The sequence below is a fragment of the Argentina silus genome (genome assembly GCF_951799395.1).
Source record: "Argentina silus genome assembly, chromosome: 2".
Taxonomy (NCBI): domain Eukaryota; kingdom Metazoa; phylum Chordata; class Actinopteri; order Argentiniformes; family Argentinidae; genus Argentina; species Argentina silus.
In genome coordinates this window covers 13,089,237-13,112,440 of record NC_139656.1, presented here as the reverse complement: position 1 = coordinate 13,112,440, position 23,204 = coordinate 13,089,237, and the positions used below count along the sequence as shown (strand labels likewise).

Here is a 23,204-nt window from a genome sequence, read left to right as displayed (position 1 = left end):
AGTCAGGTCTTCATCAGGCAATATTGCACGCACCAAATCCTTTTAGGACAGCAAGCATGAGAAACAAGATATAGAGAAGGAAGCCACTTTTGAATGTTTGGACCAAGCTACCCCTCAGTCACTCTTGTGGGTAGAACGTTTTCTTTTCAGTGAAGTCGTGCTTTGAAGTAAATCCGGTAAGCAATGAAGGCTACCAAGGCGACACAGAGCGCACCTAGGACACTTGCTGCGATGGCAACCCCCAGCAAGGCTCCGATTTTTTTTTTTTCACCAACTGCAAAGAGAAGACAGACAGAGATACCTCTTCAGTTTATTTTTAAAACTGATGAAATATTTTAATATTGATGTGAAATCACATGATTAGGCAAAGTACTGTACAGTTGATACTGTAGCGAAAGGCCAGGTAGCTTGCCCCAAGCAAAGATCAAACTCACGGCCTTCCACTTGCCAATCGGCCGCGCTAGCTACTGCACTAATAGAATTAACTCCTTTGGCGGAGATGCTTTATAGGGTCGTTACACTATCCCCTGTGTTTGGGAGAGCGTGCCTTTTGCTTCACTATACCAAGTCCCTCACAGGGACATGCCTCTCCGATGGCCTCGGTCGCCATTCCACTTTTGACACAAGTGTAGTGAAAGGTGGGGTAGAGTAGCTTGCCCTAAGCAAGGTTTGAACTCAGGACCTTCCGCTTGCTAACTGGCTGCTACTGCTACAAAAGAGTCAACTCCCTTGGCGGAGATGCTAACAGGCCTGATATAGGGGTTGTTCCAATATCAATCCTTTGACATTGTAACTTGCTCCTAATTGTGTAATAATGCCTTTTATTTTAATTAATTGGCATTTCTTTCTGTTTTTCTATATGGAGTGTGTGAACATGCAGTTTATATCACTTGTCATGGTGAAAATTAGATGCATACTGTTAATGAGATGCAATGAGGGCAGTCGAGTAAAGCATGGGTTAACTTGATACACATCTCCTGCTGTCTCCATACAATAGATATAAGTAAGATCATAACACATACCTTCAGATTCTACAGGGTCGCCTACAAAAGAGAAAGAGGAAACTCTTAGCTCATACCATAAAAAACACCTAGCTGAAAACAACATTACTGATGTAAAAGTGATTGTTACTGTGCGTTCAATATCTTGCTGAAGAGCCATTGAATGCTGAACGCCATTGAATGTTGCTGCATCATTGAATGGTGAATGGTCAGCGTCTCACCGTTATCCACTCTGGTGACGATGGCGCCGGAGGTGACTGTGGCTACATCACTTACAGTTGTACCCTGGGCCGACTCAAGCTCGCGCTTCCTCCTCAATGTGTTGGTTGTACAGTTCTGGGGAGGATATGGAAGTTAATACATTTTGAGGCTCAAATCGGTGTCTTCCCTTATTCAACTAAGTTTGAAACATCTCAGTCAAACACATTCATAACCCTCCATGCTAATAGCACTGTGTAACTTGGCTTGGATGCTGTGGTTCAGGGGCAGTGTTAGCCCAAACGGACCTCACAACTGTGTACAGGCCTATGTACAGTGCCCTGCATAAGTAATGGCACAGTGAAGCATTTTTTTGGCTCTACACTCAAAAAGTTTGGATTTTAAATAAAACAATTACTAGAAGGTTAAAGTAGAGATTCTCAGCTTTTAATTGATGGTATTTGTGTACATTTGTGTACATTATGTGAAACATTTTATGCATAGTTCCCCTATTTCACGGTACCCAAAAGTGATGGGACAGGTGTTTCTGGTTCATTAGGTGTGTTCCGTCACATCATTTGTGCAATCATAAGAGAGCTCTCAATGTCTAGTATTGATTCTAGGCTTTGCGTTTTCCATTGCTATTGGTGCTATTGGTGTCTGTCAACATGAGGACCAAAGAGATGTCAATGAAAGTCAGGAAGTCAAATCAGAAACAGAGCCAAAACCCTAAACCTACCAAAATCAACAGTTTGGAACATCATCAAGGAACGAAATCGCAAATGTCCTGGTAGGCCAAGGAAGACTTCTACAGTGGATGACCGAAGAATGCTCACAATGATTAAGAAAACCCTGAAAACAACTGTCCCACAGATCAGGAAAACTCTCCAGGAGGTAGGCGTGAATGTGTCAGACTACCATCCGCAGAATACATCACCAGCCGATCTACAGAGGCTTCACTGCAAGGTGCAAACCACTAGTTATTATAAAAAAGGATGGTCAGGTTACTGTTTGCTAAAAAGTACCTAAAAGTCTGCAGAGTTCTGGAAAAACAGCTTGTGGACAGATGAAACAAGGATTAACATGTACCAGAGTGATGGCAAGAGTGAAGTGTGGAGAAAATAAGGAGCTGCCCAATATCCATAGCAAACTGCTGACAGGAGCAGCAGAATGAATTCTGAAGTGTCCAGAAACATCTTGTCAGCCCAAGTACAAGCAGATGCCTCCAAATTCATTGGACTGCACTTCATCATACAGCAGGAAAATGACCCAACTCATGTTGCCATAGCAACTAGGGAGTTTTTCAGGGCCAAAAAGTTGCATTTTATTTGCTGAAGAGGAGACTTAAGGCAAATGTCTTCAAAACAAACAACTGAACATGGCTGCAGTACAGGCCTGGCAGAGCATCACCAGAGATACCAGGCATTTGATGGGGTCAATGGGTCGCAGACTTCAGGCATTCAGTTATTGCATGCAAAGTATTTTCTACCAAATACTAAACATGAGTGCTTAATTTGGACATTTGATAAATCTGTCCCATCACTTTTGGGTACCTTGAAATAGGGGGACTATGCATGAAAAGTGTTGTCTGAATGGTGAAACCAATATGTACACAAATACCATCAAATAAAAGCTGCAAATCTCATAGTAATTGTTTGATTTAAAATCCAAACTCTTGGAGTGTAGAGCCGAAAGAAGAAAAAGTGCTTCACTGTCCCATTACTTACTCAGGACACTGTATGTGGGGTCTATGGGATAAAGTCGTCCAACGGATAAAGTTGTCCTAGTCAATACTTCATTGTGAACCTAATGTCCAGGGTAGAAGCAATTCGTTTTGCAGGTGTGCAGCGTGCCTCATCAAGAATTGCCTCCTCCCTTTGTGGGTGGAATCGGGTACAGGATGTTTGGGAACTGTGCTGTAAGGGGTGTGTGGGAATATATCGTTAGGTATTTGTCTTAAATGGCGATTATAGTTGTATATGTTGCAATCGGAAAATTATTTCTCGGTAGTATGGAAGTAGAGGAGGTATCGCAAGGAATCGGATAATGTTAAGACGACTTTATCCCATTGGAGTGAATCTCCTCAGCAGCAACAGGAGACGTTACGTACAGTAATTACGTACGTACAGTTGTGAGATCCGCTCGGGCGGCTAGGGCAGTGTAGCGATAGATGAGGGTGGAACATGCTCAATATGAGCCATATAGTATCAACTAACTGACCTGGATTAGGGAGCTGCAGAAAGACCTCTCGCAGAGTCTGGTGGCACAGTGCAGATAGAAAGTCGACAGTGTCCTGTTTTTGTGCTGAACAAAGCGAAAGGCTTCAAACGAGAAGCGGGCCACCTGCTGTAGCCCGTTAATCCCCATAACCGTTTGACCATCCCGGTTGCAGCTGATAGGGGAGAGATGCAAAGTACTGTCTGGAACACTCTCTTTTTCATGACGTCACAATGGGATCTAATTGTAACTATTTGCACTTAAGTAATAGTAATAATAATAATAATAATAATAATAATGCCTTTATTTTGTATAGCACTTTTCTCAGTACTCAAAGACACTACAGTCCATGGAGAGAGCAAGAATAGATAGATAAATAAAAAGTAAAACAAAAGCATAGTCAGTAAAAACAAAAACAAAAATAGTAGATTAAAAGCAAGTTTAAAAAGATGGGTTTTGAGGGATCATTTGAAGGAGGAGAGTGTTGTGGTAATTACTTTATGAGTTCTTGTCACTTACATCTGAATATGTTTATCTCTGAATACATAGTATGAAAGCTACAGTTGGTAAAACAATCTTTGAGGTTTATTGCAAGCTAAACGTCAGTGTAACTGTAGGCCTACTCTCTGAATGCAGGAAAAGGACATTGTGTCATTGTGTGACAGAGGGTTTGCATTGCTTTAGGTGGGCTGGTTCACTTACCCAACAAAGAGGTCGTAATAAGTACTGTTGATGGGGAAGGGAGTGGTTGTAGCATAGCATCGATCCAGCAGCACATTGAACCTGTAGTGAAGATTGTAGTTAACAAAAATGCAAAAATGCTTCCTGTTGTTGACTTCTCCATGTCTTGTTAGGTTCTTTCAATACTGCAAATTTGACAGAGCAACTTTAAGTTACTCTAAAGACATTTAGCGAAAGCACGTTCCAGATCAGAATGGTGTGATTAGTACCAGCCAGTGTAAAAGGATCCATGAGGGCCAACATGTGAAATTCATCAGAGTATATCAAATAATAATAGCAGTAAGCAAAGGCTTTGACTTCTGGTTAAACATATGAAAAAGCTACCAAAAAAGTCTTTAAAGGTGTTTAGAAAAAAACATCAAACCTCATTAATGTTCAAGTAAACTAATATCAACACTTATATTTAGTTTTTAGGAAATGGTTTGGCCATAACTTTAAGAATCATTGCCAGTCATTCTGGTACCAAAAACTGCTACACATACATTCTGCTACACAAAAAGATATTTCTATAATTCCCTGACTCATGAGGATCCCCATCTGCACTACCTGTGTGCACATGCCTCAGTGACATTCTCCAATGACATTGCACATTGCACATTTGCACTCACACTCTAACACACACACATACAAGCATACTATTACATACTACTATTACTACTACTCACCCCACTATTGTTGTTGTGTTTCTGCTGCTTAATACTTTTGCAACCTTATATTGTTGTTTTTATTATTATTATTACTTCATTGCACTGTTGAGGAGCTAGCTTGCCCTAAGAATTTCATTGCACCATCTCCAGAATCTCAAAGGAATGTTTCCAACATCTTGTGGAATCAATGCCACGAAGAATTTAAGCTGTTTTGAGAGCAAAGGGAGGCTCTACCCAGTATTAGTAAAGTGTTCAGTGAGTCATCGTGTACAGAATGACATTCAAATCTATAAATTATGCATTTCTGTGGGGGACCCATTTAGTCACTGTGTTACCAAATCCGTCTCACTTACTGTAGCTCAACAACCAAAAAATATATTTTCAAACTCAAGGTATCATGATAACTAACACCCCACATTTTCTGCAGACATATTTGAAACTTAATTTACAGCAGGTATTTAACAGAATTTTGGGGAAACCTGTTTACATAAAAAACCCAGGGAGATTTTAGTTTTTTTCACAATGTTGTTTTCAATTTGTTTTATTTTCAGTTGGAATTGTTAGAAGTAGTCCTTGTGCATAGATTTGCATAATTTCTTAAACTTTGCTACCAAGGGTTATTGTTTGGCATACGCGTGAAAGTGAAAAATCTAGTCCCTGGGTCATTCTGTTACCGTGGAATTGCCCACACCTAACTCCCATCCATAGCAGCAAGTTGTCTCATTTATTTCACACTATTTTACTTTTTTCTCAGGGAGGCAGTCAGAGAATTGGAACTGTATTGATTTTGCAGTACTGTCCTGTACTGTACCTTCCTGTAAGGTTGGTAGCCTTGACCTCCACGAAAATCCGTGTCTTCAATTTCAGCCCTCCATCAGGGACCTGGAGCTGGGATGTGTAGAACCTGTCCTTTGAGCCAATCAAAGGATGAGAGGGTAGACTGTCATTTGGGGTAAATGAAAAAACCATGAGCTCATTGCCCCATTCAAAACACTTTGATTAAAACGTGAGCCTGAATGTTTCTGTAATGGCATCTTATGTCATTTCCCCCAAAATATTGCTGAACACAATGTGTTACACAATTGCCATGAGCTAAAAGCACCATTACACATCTCTTTCTTTCCTCTTGCTGTTAAAACTGAGTCTAAGAAATCTGTCCCTACCGAGTAGAGCTGCATACTCAGTGTGCTGATGAAACTTCCATTGTTGTCTTTGACTGCCAGGCTCACCCCAGATCTGTGTGGGAATCAAAATGGCTGCCTGTCAGTTACTACCATTTGTCATTTTAACACCAACCAGGTCATCATTTGATACATGAGGGAACACAAGCACACCTAGAGATGATTCAATCTAGGGTGAAACTTGAAGCAGTGCTAATACAAAACTTAAGAGCAGTGGCCCAGGCCCACCAACACTCCATAGTTTTGAAAACATCAGTGTCATTGTCAGGACTAGGGTCGATTCAAACTCAAGTCATTTCAGTTGAAGAATTTATTTAATTCACTGTGTTGGAATTGTTGTGTTGCAATTTTATTTCCATTTTATTTAGTTTTCCATTTCATTAGGTAATGGTTTTCCAGTTCCTTGAATTCACCCTAAACTCTGATTATTGTACATTGAAAGCTTTGTTCCCTCTCATTATGAGTAAAAGGCAGGAGGCAAGGTTACTCACACGCTCATCTCTGTATTGTTGACCAGGTATTGGAGTGGATAGCGACAGGAGAACTTGTACATCATCTCCTGGAGGTAGGTGATGGTTCCTGCGCTAGGGTCCAGGGAGTTGATCATGCCGGAGATGTTGACAAACTGAACACTGGAGAAGTCTGAGAAGAATCCAGAACCCACCTCCTGAACTATCTGTGGTAATATGAGAGAAATTAGAGAAAGAAAGAGAGAGAGAGAGAGAGATCCATTTCAGATCCACTTCAGTTTCAGTTGAGAAGATGACATTTAATTTAATTTCGGTTCCTTGATTGAGTAATTTGACTGTTTTAACTTTTGTCAGTGCCTACTGAGCGAAAAGTAGAGAGGGGGTTTAATTTTTGACTGTCATCCTCCAGACCTCAAGCACATATCTAGACATTTATTATTCATCATCAAATGTCTTCTTTACAGTCAGAGTCTGATACCTTGAGCTTGTTGAAGCAAGCAGACAACGCATCTTCTGTGATGGAGAAATTGAATTTCAGGATGGGCGGGTTGACCATCCAATCAGGGATCCCCCGGCACTCTCTTCTGAAATACTGACCATTGAGGGCCATCAGTGATTCGTTATAACCCCCAAAGTAGACAGGACACAGCAGGATCTGGAGCTCCATCCTCTCCGTGCCACAGTAGACTTCAATGTCAGTGTTGGCTGAGGGAACACTAGGTCAGATTAGTCTATGACAGAGCTATTAACATTATGTTCGACCACATTCACCATCCTAACCTGAGGTACCTCTTGTTGATCAGAAAAGATACAGTAGGATAGGTATCGGCAATATGGTTAGCTTTTTACTCCTGCCTTGCTATGTAGAAGGTTTGCCATATTATCAGTGCAATCTTTTCAGATCGACATGAGATGCTCTGGGTTAGGGGCTAAAGGGGTCCATTGAAATTGGGCATATAAGTGTTGTGAGTGTTTTTGTTTCTGTTTTGCTGTATTCCAAATCGACCCTACTACCTAGACAATCCTGAAAGAATTGGATTGTTATAAGTAATAGAGCATACATTCCATCAAACCAATCAGAGGGTGAGGTGGAACTATCATAATTTTGCTTATACCTATCCAATCTTTTTAGATCAATGGTAGTGGCCAGGGGGGCTCAACTGAATATTCAGCATCAGCTGGCTTCTTCCTCACAGTTGTTGTCCAAGATGATTAAAAATAGACTCCAACTCCCATACCAGGTAAAAATAATGAAAGAGAACAGAGGTGTGGATGTGATGAGGTTAAAGCATGTTGAAGTTGAAGGAAGTGTTTGAAGACCATACATTGCAGAAGTCACAGAAACAGTTATTGCCAGAGAGCTGTTGTTTTTGGTGACCAGAATGTGTTTAGAACTATGGGCCATCACAGTTACAATTTGTATGACAACAGCTTCAATTGGTCACACATACCTTGAATGACTGAGCTTCTTGAATGACCACCCTTTACAATCATACCTTTCTGTTTATTCAGAAAGGTATGATTGAGAGCTGTTGCTTTTGGTGACCAGAATGTGTTCATTTGGAACTATGGGCCATCACAGTTACAGTTTGTATGAAAACAGCTTCAATTGGTCACACATACCTTGAATGACTCAGCTCCTTGAATGACCACCCTTTACAGTCATAACTTCCTGTTTATTCTTAAAACCATAAAATAAACATGATATACTGTAGAATGAGAAGCAAGCTTACCAGACTTGATAATGATAGTGCTGAAGATATGCCCGTGCCTGATGTTAGCGGTTCCCAAACTTTGAGTCCTTAATTTCCCTTAACTGGGTTGTGTGATAAGCCTCATCTATGTGCAATGTTATGTCTAGTTTAAATTCATAAGTACAACACTTGACATCATTCATAAGCTTAAGGGATGTCATTGACTGCCATTCCTGCTCAGTTGAGAACATGTCATTTCTATCTTACAATTTGGAGCTCTAACATTGTTTGGGTGTGTTTTCATTTCTAAAGATATATACTAATATGACAAAGTTTGCAAACAAAGATTCAATCCACGTGATCTCTAGACTGACGAAAAATTGATGTGGGTGAAAATGTTTAACATGCATTTGCAATCTCAAAAGTGTACTTTTCTTTTCTTGGCTTCTGGCATTACGACTGCCCTTGGTGTGAGCATTGATTACTTTGTCTTATGATGACTGTTGGATAGATGATTCACTTACTTAAACAAATGTATTTGTTGTAAGTCGCTTTGGATAAAGGCGTCTGCTAAATGCCATAAATGTAAATGTAAATGTTCTGCAATATATCTAGTCAGAAGTGTCTGCATGACCACACAACTTTAGTACTGCCCTTGTTTTGTTTCCTATGTAGTTGTTGTATACTGTGGTATTCAACCCTTTCACACACAGTAACTATAACAAGTGTGACACCAAATCTGACCTGGATACCATTTCCAGAGCTCACACATGCCTATAGGCAAAACAAAATACTCCTCCAATTGCAGAGTGGTCCCCGCCAGAGTCTTATTAGGTTCCAAAAGATGGAAAGGTGAGAAAGTGGAGGGGAAAGCAAGGAAAGGCGGAAAGCCAGGTGGGAGGAAGACGAGTCGAGGGCGGCTGCTCTCACTAACCTGGCTCCCTGAATGTAGGGTGTGTGAGGCAGGCATTCTGAGCCTTACCAAGAGTAATCAAAGCAAGTTGATACACAAGCAGGGCCAGCCACATTGTCCTTAAACTGGAAGAGGAAAAAAAACCAGATATCAGCACTATATATGATCTCCTTTTGCAAGGTAACTTTCACAGGTGAAACATTGCCTTGCAAAGATTATATAATGAATAATTATATAATGAAGATTAGATATGAATAACATTTCAATATAAAGAACTTTTAGTTAAATTGAGTTAATCCATATGGGCAATATACATTTTAAGATGTTTAATCACATTGATTTGAAGTTACCAAATAAGCAATGCAGTAGGATAGTTTATGATAATTGTGAGACCAAGACCAAGGGCACACTCAAAGGTACTTTTAGGTATACAGTTGATGACGTTGTGATAAGTGTAAACTATATCAACAATTGCCACGTAACTTTTCTTTTGATTATAAATGTATCTCCATCACAATAGCTTTGCTTAAAATAATAATTGTGGTAAGAAATACAAATGAATTACCTTGTGTGAGTTGTTGTATCTTCCCTCTCCTCTCTTTCAGTCTCTCTCTCTCTCTTACTCTCTTCATCCCTTCATGAATCCCAGCTATTTATACTGGCCTCCTTTTCAGCAAATGGGTGTGAAAAATGGCACCGGAAACAAAAACAGGTGGTTGAGAGAAGAAAGAGCAAGCCAGGAGAGCAACGCGAGCAGCTTAAACTGCACTGATGCAGGTTCAGTATCATCTGACAACCTTGGAACGCTAGAATCTTTTGTCTTCGATCTAGGTCTATCTGACATAAGATGGTTACAAAGGTCTATCATTCCCAAAATCGAATATGAAATATGATAAAGATGCATGCCATAATCATGCATCTACAAAGTCAAGAATTAGGGCCAATAACCCCCCCCAAATAATATATTGCTTACAGCAAATTTGAGACCTCACTAACCCGCTATGATCTCTATGGTGGTATTTTAATTTCTGACCTTCATGTTGCAGAATAAAATCCTGACAGATAATATATATTTTTTTTTTTAAATCTATTCTACTACAGTGCCCGGCGTAAGTAATGGGAAAGTGAAGCATTTCTTTTTTCTTTTGGCTCTACAGTCCAAAACGTTTGAATTTGTAATCAAACAATTACTATGAAGTTAAAGTAGAAATGTTCAGCTTTTTTTTTCAGGGTACCCAAAAGTGATGGGACACATTTATCAAATGTCCAATTAAGCACTCATGTTTAGTAATTGGTCGACAATCCTTTGCATGCAATAACTCCCTGAAGTCTGTGACCCACTGACCCGACCAGACGCTGGATATATTCTCTGGTGATGCTTTGGTGACTGCAGCCATCTTCAGCTGTTGTTTGTTTTCAGGTGTTTTTGCCTAAAATCTTATCATCAGGAAATGAAATGCATGTGCAATTGAATTTAAATCTGAAGTTTGACTTGGCCAGACAAGAACTTTCACTTTTTGGCCCTGAAAAACTCCCTAACTGCTATGGCAGTATGTTTGGGGTCATTGTCTTACTGTATGATGAAGCGCCATCCAATTAATTTGGAGGCATTTGCTTGTACTCAAGCAAACAAGATGTCTCTGTACACTTCAGAATACATTCTGCTGCTGCTGTCAGCAGTAACATCAATTAAGACATGTTAGCCAGTTCTTGTGGTAGCTATATACAGTGCCTATAGAAAGTCATCATACCCCTTTGAAATAGTTACTATATCTGTCGTACAGCCTGAAATCAAAACCCATTAAAAAAAAAACCTTTTTCCAGCTTTATGTACAAATTTAGCCATACATCAAACTAATGTTTTTTTATTTATTTTTTTATAAAAAATTAAAAACAAGAATAACAGGGTTGGAAAAGTCATCATGAATGAGGTGAATGACCTCACCATCTTCAGCTGTCTAGCAGAGGGACGCAGGTTGTCCTCAAGAATTTGGGTGTACTTGGCAGCATCCATTTTCTCTTCAATCCTGACCAATTGCCCAGTCCCCGCTGAAGAGAAACATCCCCACAACATAATGTTGCCACCACCATGCTTCACAGTAGGTATGGTGTGTTTTGGGTGGTGTGCTGTGTTTGGTTTTCGCCAAACATAGCGCTTGGAGTTCAGTCCAAAAAGTTCAATCTTAGTCTCGTCTGACCATAAAAACATTTTCCTCATGGCAACAGAATCTTCCAGGTGTGTTTTTGCATAGCACAAACGAGACTGACTGTGGCACTTTTTCGGAAAAGGCTTCTTTCTTGCTACCCTGCCATGCAGGCCAGCTTTGTGTAAAGCTTGTGAGATTGTTGTCACATGCACAGACAGACCAGTCCCAGCCATAAAGACTTGTAAGTCCTTCAAAGTTGCCTTTGGTCTCTTGGTAGCTTCTCTGATCAATGTCCTCCTGGCTCGGTCATCCAGTCTGGACGGACGGCCTGATCTAGGCAAGGTGTTGGTGGTGCCATACGCCTTCCACTTCTTAATGATGCTCTGAACGGTACTCAGAGGGATAGCTAAAGCCTTCGAAATCTTTTTGTAGCCTTCACCTAACTTGTGCCTTCCCACAACTTTATCCTGGAGGCCTTTTGAAAGTAGTTTTCCAACCATGGTGAATTCTTTGCAGAACCATGCACTTCTAGTAGTGGAATCCTCAAGAAACAACTGGTTTTATTCTGAAGTAATCAAAACCACTACAATTGATGTCAGGTGGGGGGCAATTAGCCTGGTGTTTGATCTGGAAGTTGATTGGTTGCACCTGAGAAAGTTTATAATGGTATACTCTAAGGGGCTATTAGGTATTTCACTAATACATTTTTAATAATTGTCCAGAATTTTAAAAATGTTTATTTTCACTTTGATGATGAGGGTTATAATGTGTACATACAGCTCAAAAAAGTTAGATTAGATTTATTTTAATTTCCAGAGTGTAATGTGACAGGTAAAGGTAAAGATTTCAAAGGGTATGATGAGGGCACTGTATGTCCAAACCATAGCACCACCCTCCACCATGTTTCATAGATGAGGTGGTATGCTGTAAATATTGGGCAGATGCTTTTTTCTCCAAACTTTCAATCTTTGCAATCAGTCTGGTACATAATAATATTAATCTTATCTGTCTACAATTATCTGCCATTTCCCAGACCTCTGCAGGTTTTTGGGTACTTTTTAGCAAACTGTAAACCTAACCATCCTTTTTGAGGATAACTAGTGGTTTGCACCTTGCAGTGTAGCCTCTGTAGTTTGGAGTGATGTATTCTGTGGATGGTAGTCTCTGAAACATTCATGCCTACCTCCTGGAGAGTGTTCCTGATCTGTGGGACAGTTGTTTGGGGGGTTTTCTTAATTATGGTGAGCATTCTTTGGTCATCCTTGGCCTACCAACCCATTTGTGATTGCTTAGCTCACCAGTGCTTTCTTTCTTTTTTAATGATGTTACAAACTGTTGATTTTGGTAAGTCTGAGGTTTTGGCTATGTTTTTTCTGATATTTCAGCCTCATAATGACTTCCTTGACCTTCATTGACGTCTCTTTGGTCCTCATGTTGACAGACACCAATAGCAGACTCTAAAGGCAAATGCAAAGCCTAGAATCAACACTAGACATTGACAGCTTTCTAATGCCTGCACAAATGATGTGACGGAACACACCTGACTAACCAGAAACACCTGTCAAGCCAATTTTCCAATACTTCTAGTGCCCTGAAATAGGGATACTATGTATAAAAAGGACTGTAATTTCTAAATGCTGAGCATCTCTACTTTAACCTCATAGTAATTGTTTGATTTCAAATCCAAACTGTTGGAGTATAGAGCTAAAAGAAGACAAAAAGCCTTTCTAATACTTATGAAGGGCACTGTAGTAATCTGCTGTGTTTTGTTCAAACAGATGGTCAAGTAGGTGATTATGTCATTACGTCATAACGTCATTACATTTCTGGTCACATATTGCAATAAATGTTAACATTGCTAAATATTGTCAGGGATCAAAAATTATAGACCAATACTACAGTATTTACGTAACTTGTGATTTCTTCAATGGCATACGTAAGTAAACTGTAACTGGAAGACTGACATCTTTCTAAGCTTTGCCACACCCTGACATTGCCTACAAAGGTTATCATTTTGTTTAAAGTCAACTTGGAAAAATAGTCAAATATGAATAATGGTATTGAATTTACTATTACTACTCTGCTGCACCCTTTTGATAGGCTATAAAGTGTTGTTAAAGTGTGTGTTAAGAGTTTTGAAAGTTGAGCTCATACATTTGATATTAGCACCAAAGTAATCGGATAAAACTGTTACATAAAGGCCTGTCTGTTTCTCATATTCCCCAAATGAGTAGGTACAAACTGATCAGCTTGTGATGAAATCATTCAGACAGCAACTATAGGGCTCTCGCCAGTGTTTCAACTCCATGGGGAAAAAATTACACAACTACTGAAAATAGAATCCTCAGGAGATATACCTGAGAGATAATCATGAATTCCCCTCTAAATGAGTTGCATAATATCATATTGTAGATAGCACAAACTTGATAAACATTTTTTAAATAGTCACTTTATATAATGCACATTTATGAAAGACCATTTGAAAAGGTGTTGCAGTTTGATATGGACCACACAAATGTGATCGCTTTATTCCCCCTTTTCTTTTACCCGCAGGCTACCACTCACCACTTTGTTTGGAAATAGGTCTCTCTGACACGATCCTAGTCTTTGAGAATGAGAGACACACCCATCCACACAAAAAACCCTGGTCCTGTCAGCGTCATTTAAACAATAGAGCTGGACTGATTCTTCTGTAAACCCAGGAGACTGGCCCTAACAATGGCCTGCATATGATCTTACAGGGAGCTCAGCTGAATTCCTGTCTACCCTATCTTATTCACTCACGCGTGTCCCATGCTGGTGTGAATTTACTTGGTAAGCCTCCATACATGGTTCTTCAATTAGCGTGAGATAGCATCTATTGAATTTCTTCCATTGCTCCACCTAAGCATGTCCTGATTTGTTTCCACCTCCAGAATTGTATTTTTGTGGGATGGTGTACTACCTTCTGTCAATAAAAATGGGTCATTATTAGGATTAATTGGATCCTGACCACAATGCCTACCATGAAAAATGTTAGGCCCTATATTTGAAGGCTGTAAACAGAAACCCACCAAAATTCCCATTGTATAGTATTCTGTTTCCCATCCTCAAATGTGTTATGTGTTAATAATATTATTTGTATTAGAAGTATTTGTATGGTCAATATTTGAGGGTATTCCACAATTGTTGTGTTTTGTTTACTTACTGAGAATGAACACAATACATTGTAAGGTCAAGACCGCACAATATGAGTTCATAATATTCCATGTCCACATCCGCTAAGAAATTCTCACTGAGTTTCATTTTCACCACCTGCGGGCAGACATCCTTAATACTCAGCTAATACATGATTAATCTTGTCCTTGCATTGTATCCTTTAGTAACAGAATCTGGATGAAATTATAGAGAACACTTGTTCAATGTGACTGTCCTAATTCCATGGATATTTGAGATCATAAAATGTCCTGATGTAGATTATCCGTTTGTATCCAAATAAACATGGGTTACTGCCTTTTTAGACAACATAGACTATGTTGTATTTCAATTCCTTAATTCCTTCCTGAAACTTTTTCCCCTCACCAGTTGAAAGGGCTGGATAGGTTTCTTTTTTTCTTTTTTTTCTTTTTTTTTTTACTTCCTCCAGATTAGTGGTCATGAACTAGAGAAAGGGGACGAGGAAAAGGAGATATCTTTAACAACTGGAGGACAGACAAAATAACCCGATGAAAGCACATTGCATATAAAGTGTGAGACATATGGTGATGAATGTGAACAAAATGGTTTAATCAGCTTGACATCGATCAGATTACTGTACATTAATGTCATTCACATGTCATTCAAGTTTAAGACATAGTTCATTACTGATCAGCCATATAGTTATGTTTATCTAATATAATAGAAGCATATTAAACAGCCCAACCTCAGCCGGTCATCTTTGGATTCCCTGAATACGAAAAGGCCCCTTGAAATTTTTGAATAATTTGAACAAATTTATATTACTTTATTTATTTACTTTATTCAAAGTAATCACTATCACTCTGATGGTTAACATGTGAAGAGCCATCTGTCATTGCACTACAATAAAGGCATCAATGAACATTGAACGGTAAAAACATATTACAACTATAAAAGGAGGAGGAGAAGAACCTTTGTGGGCTTGCAAAGTGATATTTAGGTAATTGATCAAGTTAAACGTTGGATTGGACTGTCAAGCCTAAAAGATGAAAGAGGAGCGTTTTGAGTATGAACAGAGCAACTGTATGCTCTTCATTGGAATATATTTAAATTCATGCGACTTTAAATGCTTTTAGATTTTAAAAAAAATATATATAAATAGTATCAAAAATATGTATAGAATTTAGATGGGGTCAGTCTTCACATTTTAAAGATGGATTGAGATGTCAAGCTTAAAAGAAAGAAAGAGGAGATGCATTTTAAAGTGTACCATAGGAAACCAATGAAATGCTTAAAAGCCCACCAAAGTGAAAAATCATCATTTCCAGTGTTTTGATTTGAATTTTGTCTCCATCTGATCAAATTAGCATCACTCAAATATGTACAATGAGGTTTATGTTGGTTTTCACTATTCTTTTTAAAATATATATATATTTTAGGGCATTTCTGCTTTATTGGGACAGAGATAGTAGAGATTGACAGGAAGGATGAGTGAGAGAGAGAGGAGGGATGACATGCAGGATATGTCGATGGCCGGAATCGAACCAGGGACCTTGCGATAATATGGTATGCGCCTTAGTGTGCTACGCCACTGAGCGCCCCCTTTCAGTGTTTTTTATGTACAAATCTAGCCCTGCTAATGTCTACGGGTGTGATTTAATAGGTTATGCATTCGTCACCACGACCTGCCCATGTTAATACTCCAATAGGATGAGTGGTCTGGGTAGGAATACTCAATCAAATACTGTAAACTAATTATACCATTTGTGTACATTTTACATCCTTCCCATTTTAGCCTGCACTAGCAGTCCACATGTTCTAAGCTCTTGGCAGCTAGAACAGCCAAGACTATATATGAAACTGGCCATCTAGAGTGTTGTGGTAAAATGCAGCAAGACTGTTCAAAATACAAGAAAATGATGTATCTTGTACTTTGAGCGAGCAGTGTTGTATTTTGCAAACTAAAACAACAACCTGTTCGCTAACTTATCTTAGTGCAGTTGCTAACAATTTATAGCAACTATAGCCTCAAAGTAACTTAAAAGTAACTATAGTTTCAAAGTGGAGTCAGTCTACACATTTAATTAAGGTGTCAAGCTTAAAAGATGAAAGATGAGATGAATGTTAAAGTGCACAGTAGGTCACTGTTTAATCAGCGATGTGTGTGCCATGGCAGCGATAGACAACCTCAATGCCGCTCCTGCGGCAGATAGTAGTTGTGAAGACGTGTGAAGTGTGAAAGCCACCACCAGGTGGAGGCAAGAGCTGTGAAGAGATTATGTGGTAGAAATGACTGACAGTGCTGAGACTTTCAGTCTGTTGTGTTCCTTTCATGTAACAAAATAATCACGAAAATAAACACGAGAGAGAGTATAGTTTTTGATTCCAGAGCCTTGCTAGATAGATTAACTCGAATGACAGAATATCTCCTATATTTGGCCAAACAGAGTTGATTAGCAGATCCGGTCATGAATTAGAGGGACATGAAGAGTGGAAATTGTTTAAATATCCTTATCTACTCTCATACTGTTTGTTGTAGTCATCACGCATTCTCTCATGCTCAGCATGCGACATCGCGGAGAAGCGGGGGAACATTTTACATGAATAGTATGATCGCCAATGGCAGTTTTTAATAGTCCACTGTTTTCATTTGTCCCATGTTTTAACGAAAAGTCTAGCCTTACTGGTGATAGGCCTAGTTGTTGTCAACTGTATCAAACAAAAATATCAAATTCATGTATTGTGTTCATTAATTGCATATTAGTGAACATTAAGTAATACATTTAACTTGTGCACACTCCCTTCTCCCCACATCTGATAATAGTACATCTAATAATGGAACATCGAAACTCCCATTGTCACACTTAGTCACCGACATTTCTAAATACAATTAATTCAAAGTGAGTGCTAATAGTCTACGTACGAGTTGTATTATGAGTCACAGCCTTCTCGTCCACACGAATGTAAAACCTTGCTCAATCAAACTGCTGCTAATTGGCGACATGATATGATGATGATATTTGGGTGATATGAAATTAAAGTGTACCATTCAGTGACAAATCGTCTATTGACAGTTTTATTTGCAATAAACATGAGGCAAGTTTCTCAGTAACTGTAACTAGCTACAGTATGTACCGTACCTACCAACATGACATGGACAGAAACATGCTAGCTGGCCAAGTGGTTTGATATATCTAAGTATCATAGTGTAGATTTGGCTAACATTGTTACGAACGTATGCTGACTGTATGCCGACAGATCCACTGCATATACGCTTCCAGCTGATTTAGCGTCGTGTCGTTGATTAGATTGGGTTTAATTTATGTCTAGAGAGGCCAATGTATTATCGACCAATAGCCTCTGTGGATGTCAAAAATCTGTGCTGACTGCCCTCGACCACATTATATCAGATAATGGTTGTTAATATAATCACAGCGTTTTCAATGCATTTCTATCAGCTGGAGGGCAGCCTGCCAGCTGATAGAACAAGACAAGATATTGTTGAAGGCCTAATCTGTGATATTTGGATGAAGCAAGCCCACTAATAAGTATGAGCATAAGTATGATAGATAGATCAACATGAATGAAAGAAAGAATTTGGATAGAGAGAAAGAGAGAGAGAGAGGGAGGTTGTGGTTTATTAGTTATGCTAATACGAGTATAACATATGGTCAGATTGTAGTATATAGGCAGATAGATGAGAAGGTTGGATATCTATATCTATATCTATATCTATATATCTATATATCTATATACACACACACACACACACACACACACACACACACACACACACACACTCACCGGCCACTTTATTAGGTACACCTTGCTAGTACTGGGTTGGACCCCCTTTTGTAGCCCATCTGCTTCAAGGTTCGACGTGTTGTGCGTTCAGAGATGGTCTTCTGCATACCTTGGTTGTAACGAGTGGTTATTTGAGTTACTGTTGCCTTTCTATCATCTCGAACCAGTCTGGCCATTCTCCTCTGACCTCTGGCATCAACAAGGCATTTTCACCTAGAAAACTGTCGTTCACTGGATATTTTCTCTTTTTCTGACCATTCTCTGTAAACCCTAGAGATGGTTGTGCATGAAAATCCCAGTAGATCAGCAGTTTCTGAAATACTCAGACCAATAACTATTGTTATTAGGTAGGCTTGCTTCAGCAAGTCCAACTATCGTTCTTCTGCATACTTATTATTATTATTATTATTAGGTGGGCTTGCTTCAGCAAGTCCAACTATTGTTCTTCGACATACTTATTATTAGATGGGCTTGCTTAACACACCAGTCCAACTTTAAAACGTGCAGAGAGGTCGATGACTTTTGGTCGTTGCTATGACTTTTGGTTTTGATACTTTTTAAACGTTACAAACTTGAAAGTGCACTTTTTTAACATGGAGGTCTATGGGAAGCAAAAGATGCAATTTTTGAACCACTGCCGATCTTATACCTTTCAATCAATCAAGTTTATTTGTATTGCGCTTTTTACATAGACAAATGTCACAATGTGCTTCACAACAAAAAGAATGCTAAACAATAAATACAATACAAACAATATGATCTAACACCAAATCATAGACCCCCAGGAGTAAGAGGGGAGAAAAATATAGGGCACAGTGGCAAGGAAAAACTCCCTCAGAGGAAGAAACCTTGAGAGGAACCAGACTCCAGGGGGACACATCCTCCTCTGGCTGATCAGGTGCTGAACAGTAAACTAATGTGGAATGTGGTGTGGTGCAAGACTTCAGGGGTCCATAGAGAAGGGCAGTTTCTGGTGGGACCCGGGTAAGGCAGGAGGACCAGGATATAGGGTGGAGTAGACTCCACCCGCATACTGCAGGAGCCCACCCACAACTGAACTGGAAAAAGGACCCGAGATCGGCCCAGGCAGCAGATGCCGCCCCTTGAATAAAAACAATAGAACACATTCTTAGAATGATTGCACAACAATGCACTCTCTTTGCTACCCCTCTGAAGCCACTCTCAACCACATAACCAACCAACTCTACTACTCTACCAACCAACCCTCTACACACTCCACTGAATTACCACAGTCTCATCCTATCTATCTACAGTATCTATGACCTTCTAACATACTATCTTTCTAACCTTCTATCTTTCTAACCTTCTATCTTTCTAACCTTCTATCTATCTAAATCTTCAATTTCCTAGCATCATCTTTTCTTCCTTTCACCAATCACTACTGCTTCACCCTGTATAACCCACACTGGTTAACCTCTTAATTGTTTTGATCTTTCTATACCTCCCCTCTCTCATCTATCCATCCTCTTTCATTTATCCCTTCATCCATCCAATCAACCAGCCAACTATTTCACTTTCTTTCAATTACCCAGAACATCTTCATTAACCCTGATAAAAGCTTTATGATACCTATTCAACTTTTTAAACTATTAAGCTTTTTGTAACTCCAAAAATTCTCATCCGGTTAACCAACCAACTCTACCACTCTCAACCAACCAACTCTCTACCCATTCCACTGAACTACTCCAGGCTCATCCTATCTATCTATCTATCTATCTATCTATCTATCTATCATCCTTCTTCCTTTCACCAGTCACTACTGCTTCACTCAGTATAACCCATACTGATTAACCTCTTAATTGTTTTGAACTTTCTATACATCCCCTCTCTCATCTATCCATCCTGTCTTTCATCTATCCATTCATCCATCCAATCAATCAATCAATCAAACAACCAACCTAACCAACCCATCTCACCTTCTTTCAACTACCCAGCAAATCCACCTCCAGATGGATGCAAATGGTTGTGTGGCACGTGGTATACCAAGCAATCTGAACTTCAGGTAAATCAACACTCTTATGAATATAGAAGACACTGTGCGGCAACGACCCACCATCCATGGTCAGTAGAACAATGGCCTACAGCGACAGACCATTTCCACCACCAACAACATTGATGTAGACTTGAATTAATACAATTTCCCCCCTCTGTTATCCTGCCTGCTAGTTTTTTTCTCTCGAAAATACAGATTTAATAAGCCATTTTAACGCCACATAACTAGAACGTTGATTTTCCCCATGCGCTAAATCTGTCTCTTCTCAATAATGATAACACCATCAAACTCACATTGGATCTACTATTTAGGAGGACATAGGGAGGTAAGGGCACGGATACCCTTCTCCTAACTTCGGCCATGTCCCACACCAAAATTATGTTTGTCATAAACATACTGTAACGCTCGCACAATACTTAACCCAAAACCGCTACGGGCCGTAGCCTTTCAATTCTCAGAAATTCAAGCCGACCCGAACATTGTTGTTGAAGTGTTGGAGGAGAAGGACCAGGAAGAGGATAAGCGTGGATGAACAAACACGTAGTCATTGCGTAAAGGCGCATAGCCTGAGGGTACAGCAGTGTCCAATATTATCAACAAATATAACTTATTCATCTGGTATGTATTTACGCTTCTATTCCTTGTTATTATTGCTTCACATTATTTTGTGCTTGTTGCACTTGTTATCAAGCGTTATTGGTGCTTCTATTTGTGCCTTAGTCAAGTGAACTTGAGGGAGAAAACGTTTGGACTTCTCTTCTTAAAAAATAAGCAATTACTGCGATCAATAACTGATAACGACACCCACAATGACCGCAAAATTAATGTTTAGGATGGCTGTGTAAATAACCAGATGAAGATATCTGCATATCAGCATAAAGGATGGCCACATGTCGTTCTCCTCTTCTCTCTATGTTTGCGCGGAGAACATGGGACAGATTCGTTCCATCATTGCAAAAATGTATTGCCTTTCCCACAATTATATGACACCTAACACTCCCCTCTTTCTGCAGACATATTTGAATTTCAATTTGGAGCAGACATTTTTGGGTCATTCTGTTACCGAACTGTAAAGTAAATATGTTTTTTGTTGTTGTTGTTTTTTTCAGTTGGAATTGTTAGAAGTAGTCCTTGTGCATTGAGTTGTTCTGTTTGTTAAACTTTGCTATCAAGGGTTTTTGTTTGGCATACGTTTGAAAGTCAAAATTGTAATCCCAGGGTCATTCTGTTACCGTGGATTTGCCCTCCTCCTACAGCTTTTAAGCTATTCACACCCATCCAACTTAACATGCAGAGATGTCTCACTTGAGTTGATCTGACTTTTGGTATTGATCCCAATTCAACTTTTTAAACTATTACACTGTTTGTAACTCAAAAACTTCTATCCGTTAAGAAGGTGGAATGTTGATTTAGGCCAACGTTCTGTGAGCTCCATTGTTGCTGCAACTGCTATGGATCTTTCAGAACTCTTAAAAACAGCAGGAGACCTGCAGAACTCATTCTTCAACTAGATTACGAAAGCTTTGGGTGGGTTAGATTTGTCATTCAAGTTTTAACAGTAAAGCCAGAGGCACAGCCTTATTGATTAAAAAACTAATTTAGTTCTCGCGTGGAGGGCGCTATATTATAGAGAGAGACACTCTTTTTCAAACTCTGGTTGTGCTGATTAATGTTTATGCACCTAACTGGGATAATCCAACCTTCATGACTTCACTTTTTTCCTGCCTTCCCAACCTTGATTTCCCTCACATTATCTTTGGGGGGGATCTTAACTACAGTTAGGTCCAGAAATATTTGGACAGTGACACAATTTTCATAATTTTGGCTCTGTACGCCACCACAATCGATATGAAATGAAACAATCGAGATGCAATTGAAGGGCAGACTTTCAGCTTCAATTCAAGGGGTTGAACATAAATGTTGTATGAAACGTTTAGGAATTGCAACCATTTTTATTCCCCCATTTTCAGGGGCTCAAATGTAATTGGACAAATTAACAATCATAAATAAAATGTTCGTTTTTAATACATTGTCGAGAATCCTTTGCAGGCAATGACTGCCTGAAATCTGGAACCCATGGACATCACCAAATGCTGGGTCTCCTCCTTTGTGATGCTTTGCCAGGCCTTTACTGCAGCTGTCTTCAGTTGTTGTTTGTTCATGGGTCTTTCTGCCTTTAGTTTTGTCTTCAGCAAGTGAAATGCATGCTTGATCGGGTTGAGATCAGGTGATTGACTCGGCCATTGCAGAATATTCCACTTCTTTGCCTTAAAAAACTCCTGGGTTGCTTTCGCAGTATGTTTTGGGTCATTGTCCATCTGTACTGTAAACACTTCAGTTCAAGTTCAAGTTTATTTGTTACGTCTCATACACGAGTGCAGGGAGTAAAATTCTTGGGCTCGGTTCCTTGACAATGCAGTATACAATACAAATAATACAAATACGCAGTGAGAAATGAGGTAGGACGAGACAATAAGTGACATAGTGCAAGATAAGTGAGACAAGACAATAAGTGACATTGTACAATATAAGTGAGACAGTTGGACAGTGACAATTGTTGGGGACACAAGACAATAGACATGACAGAATTGCAGTATAAATTGTAGAGTAAAAAAGTAAAGTGATTCAGTGGAATGTCATTATTATTGCACTGTGCCGTTGGTTTAAGAGGTGTTATGTTAAAGTGACTATGTGCTGGTAGAGTCCATTTTGTGGGTGTGCTGGGGGTAAAGTCATGGGTTCGGGGTAGGCTTGTTCATGAGCCTGATGGCCTGGGGGAAGTAGCTGTTGGAGAGCCTCTGAGTTTTGGCCCTGAGGCTCCGGAGGAGGCTCCGTATTTTGGACGACAACAGTTCAAACAAGCTGTGATTGGGGTGGCTGGGGTCTCTGATGATCCTCCAGGCTTTGCTGACACATTGTTTGCTGTATATGTCCTGAATGGAGGGAAACTCACATCCACTGATGCGCTCAGCTGTCCGCATCACCTTCTGCAGCGCCTTGCGGTTGAGGGCGGTGCAGTTG

The 23,204-nt window shown here is 39.6% G+C and overlaps 1 protein-coding gene across 1 annotated transcript; it reads right to left on the bottom strand.

The window, feature by feature from the left end:
* Positions 1-146: 146 nt before the first annotated feature.
* On the bottom strand, positions 147-9,177 carry LOC310801169 (zona pellucida-like domain-containing protein 1; the record flags this gene model as incomplete). The annotated part of the gene is made up of 10 exons (XM_083665164.1): positions 147-274; positions 1,023-1,043; positions 1,223-1,337; positions 3,420-3,591; positions 4,119-4,199; positions 5,616-5,713; positions 5,968-6,040; positions 6,477-6,661; positions 6,934-7,160; positions 9,084-9,177. 10 exons carry the CDS (start codon positions 9,175-9,177, stop codon positions 147-149), a joined length of 1,194 nt encoding a protein of 397 aa, XP_083521290.1.
* Positions 9,178-23,204: the final 14,027 nt, after the last annotated feature.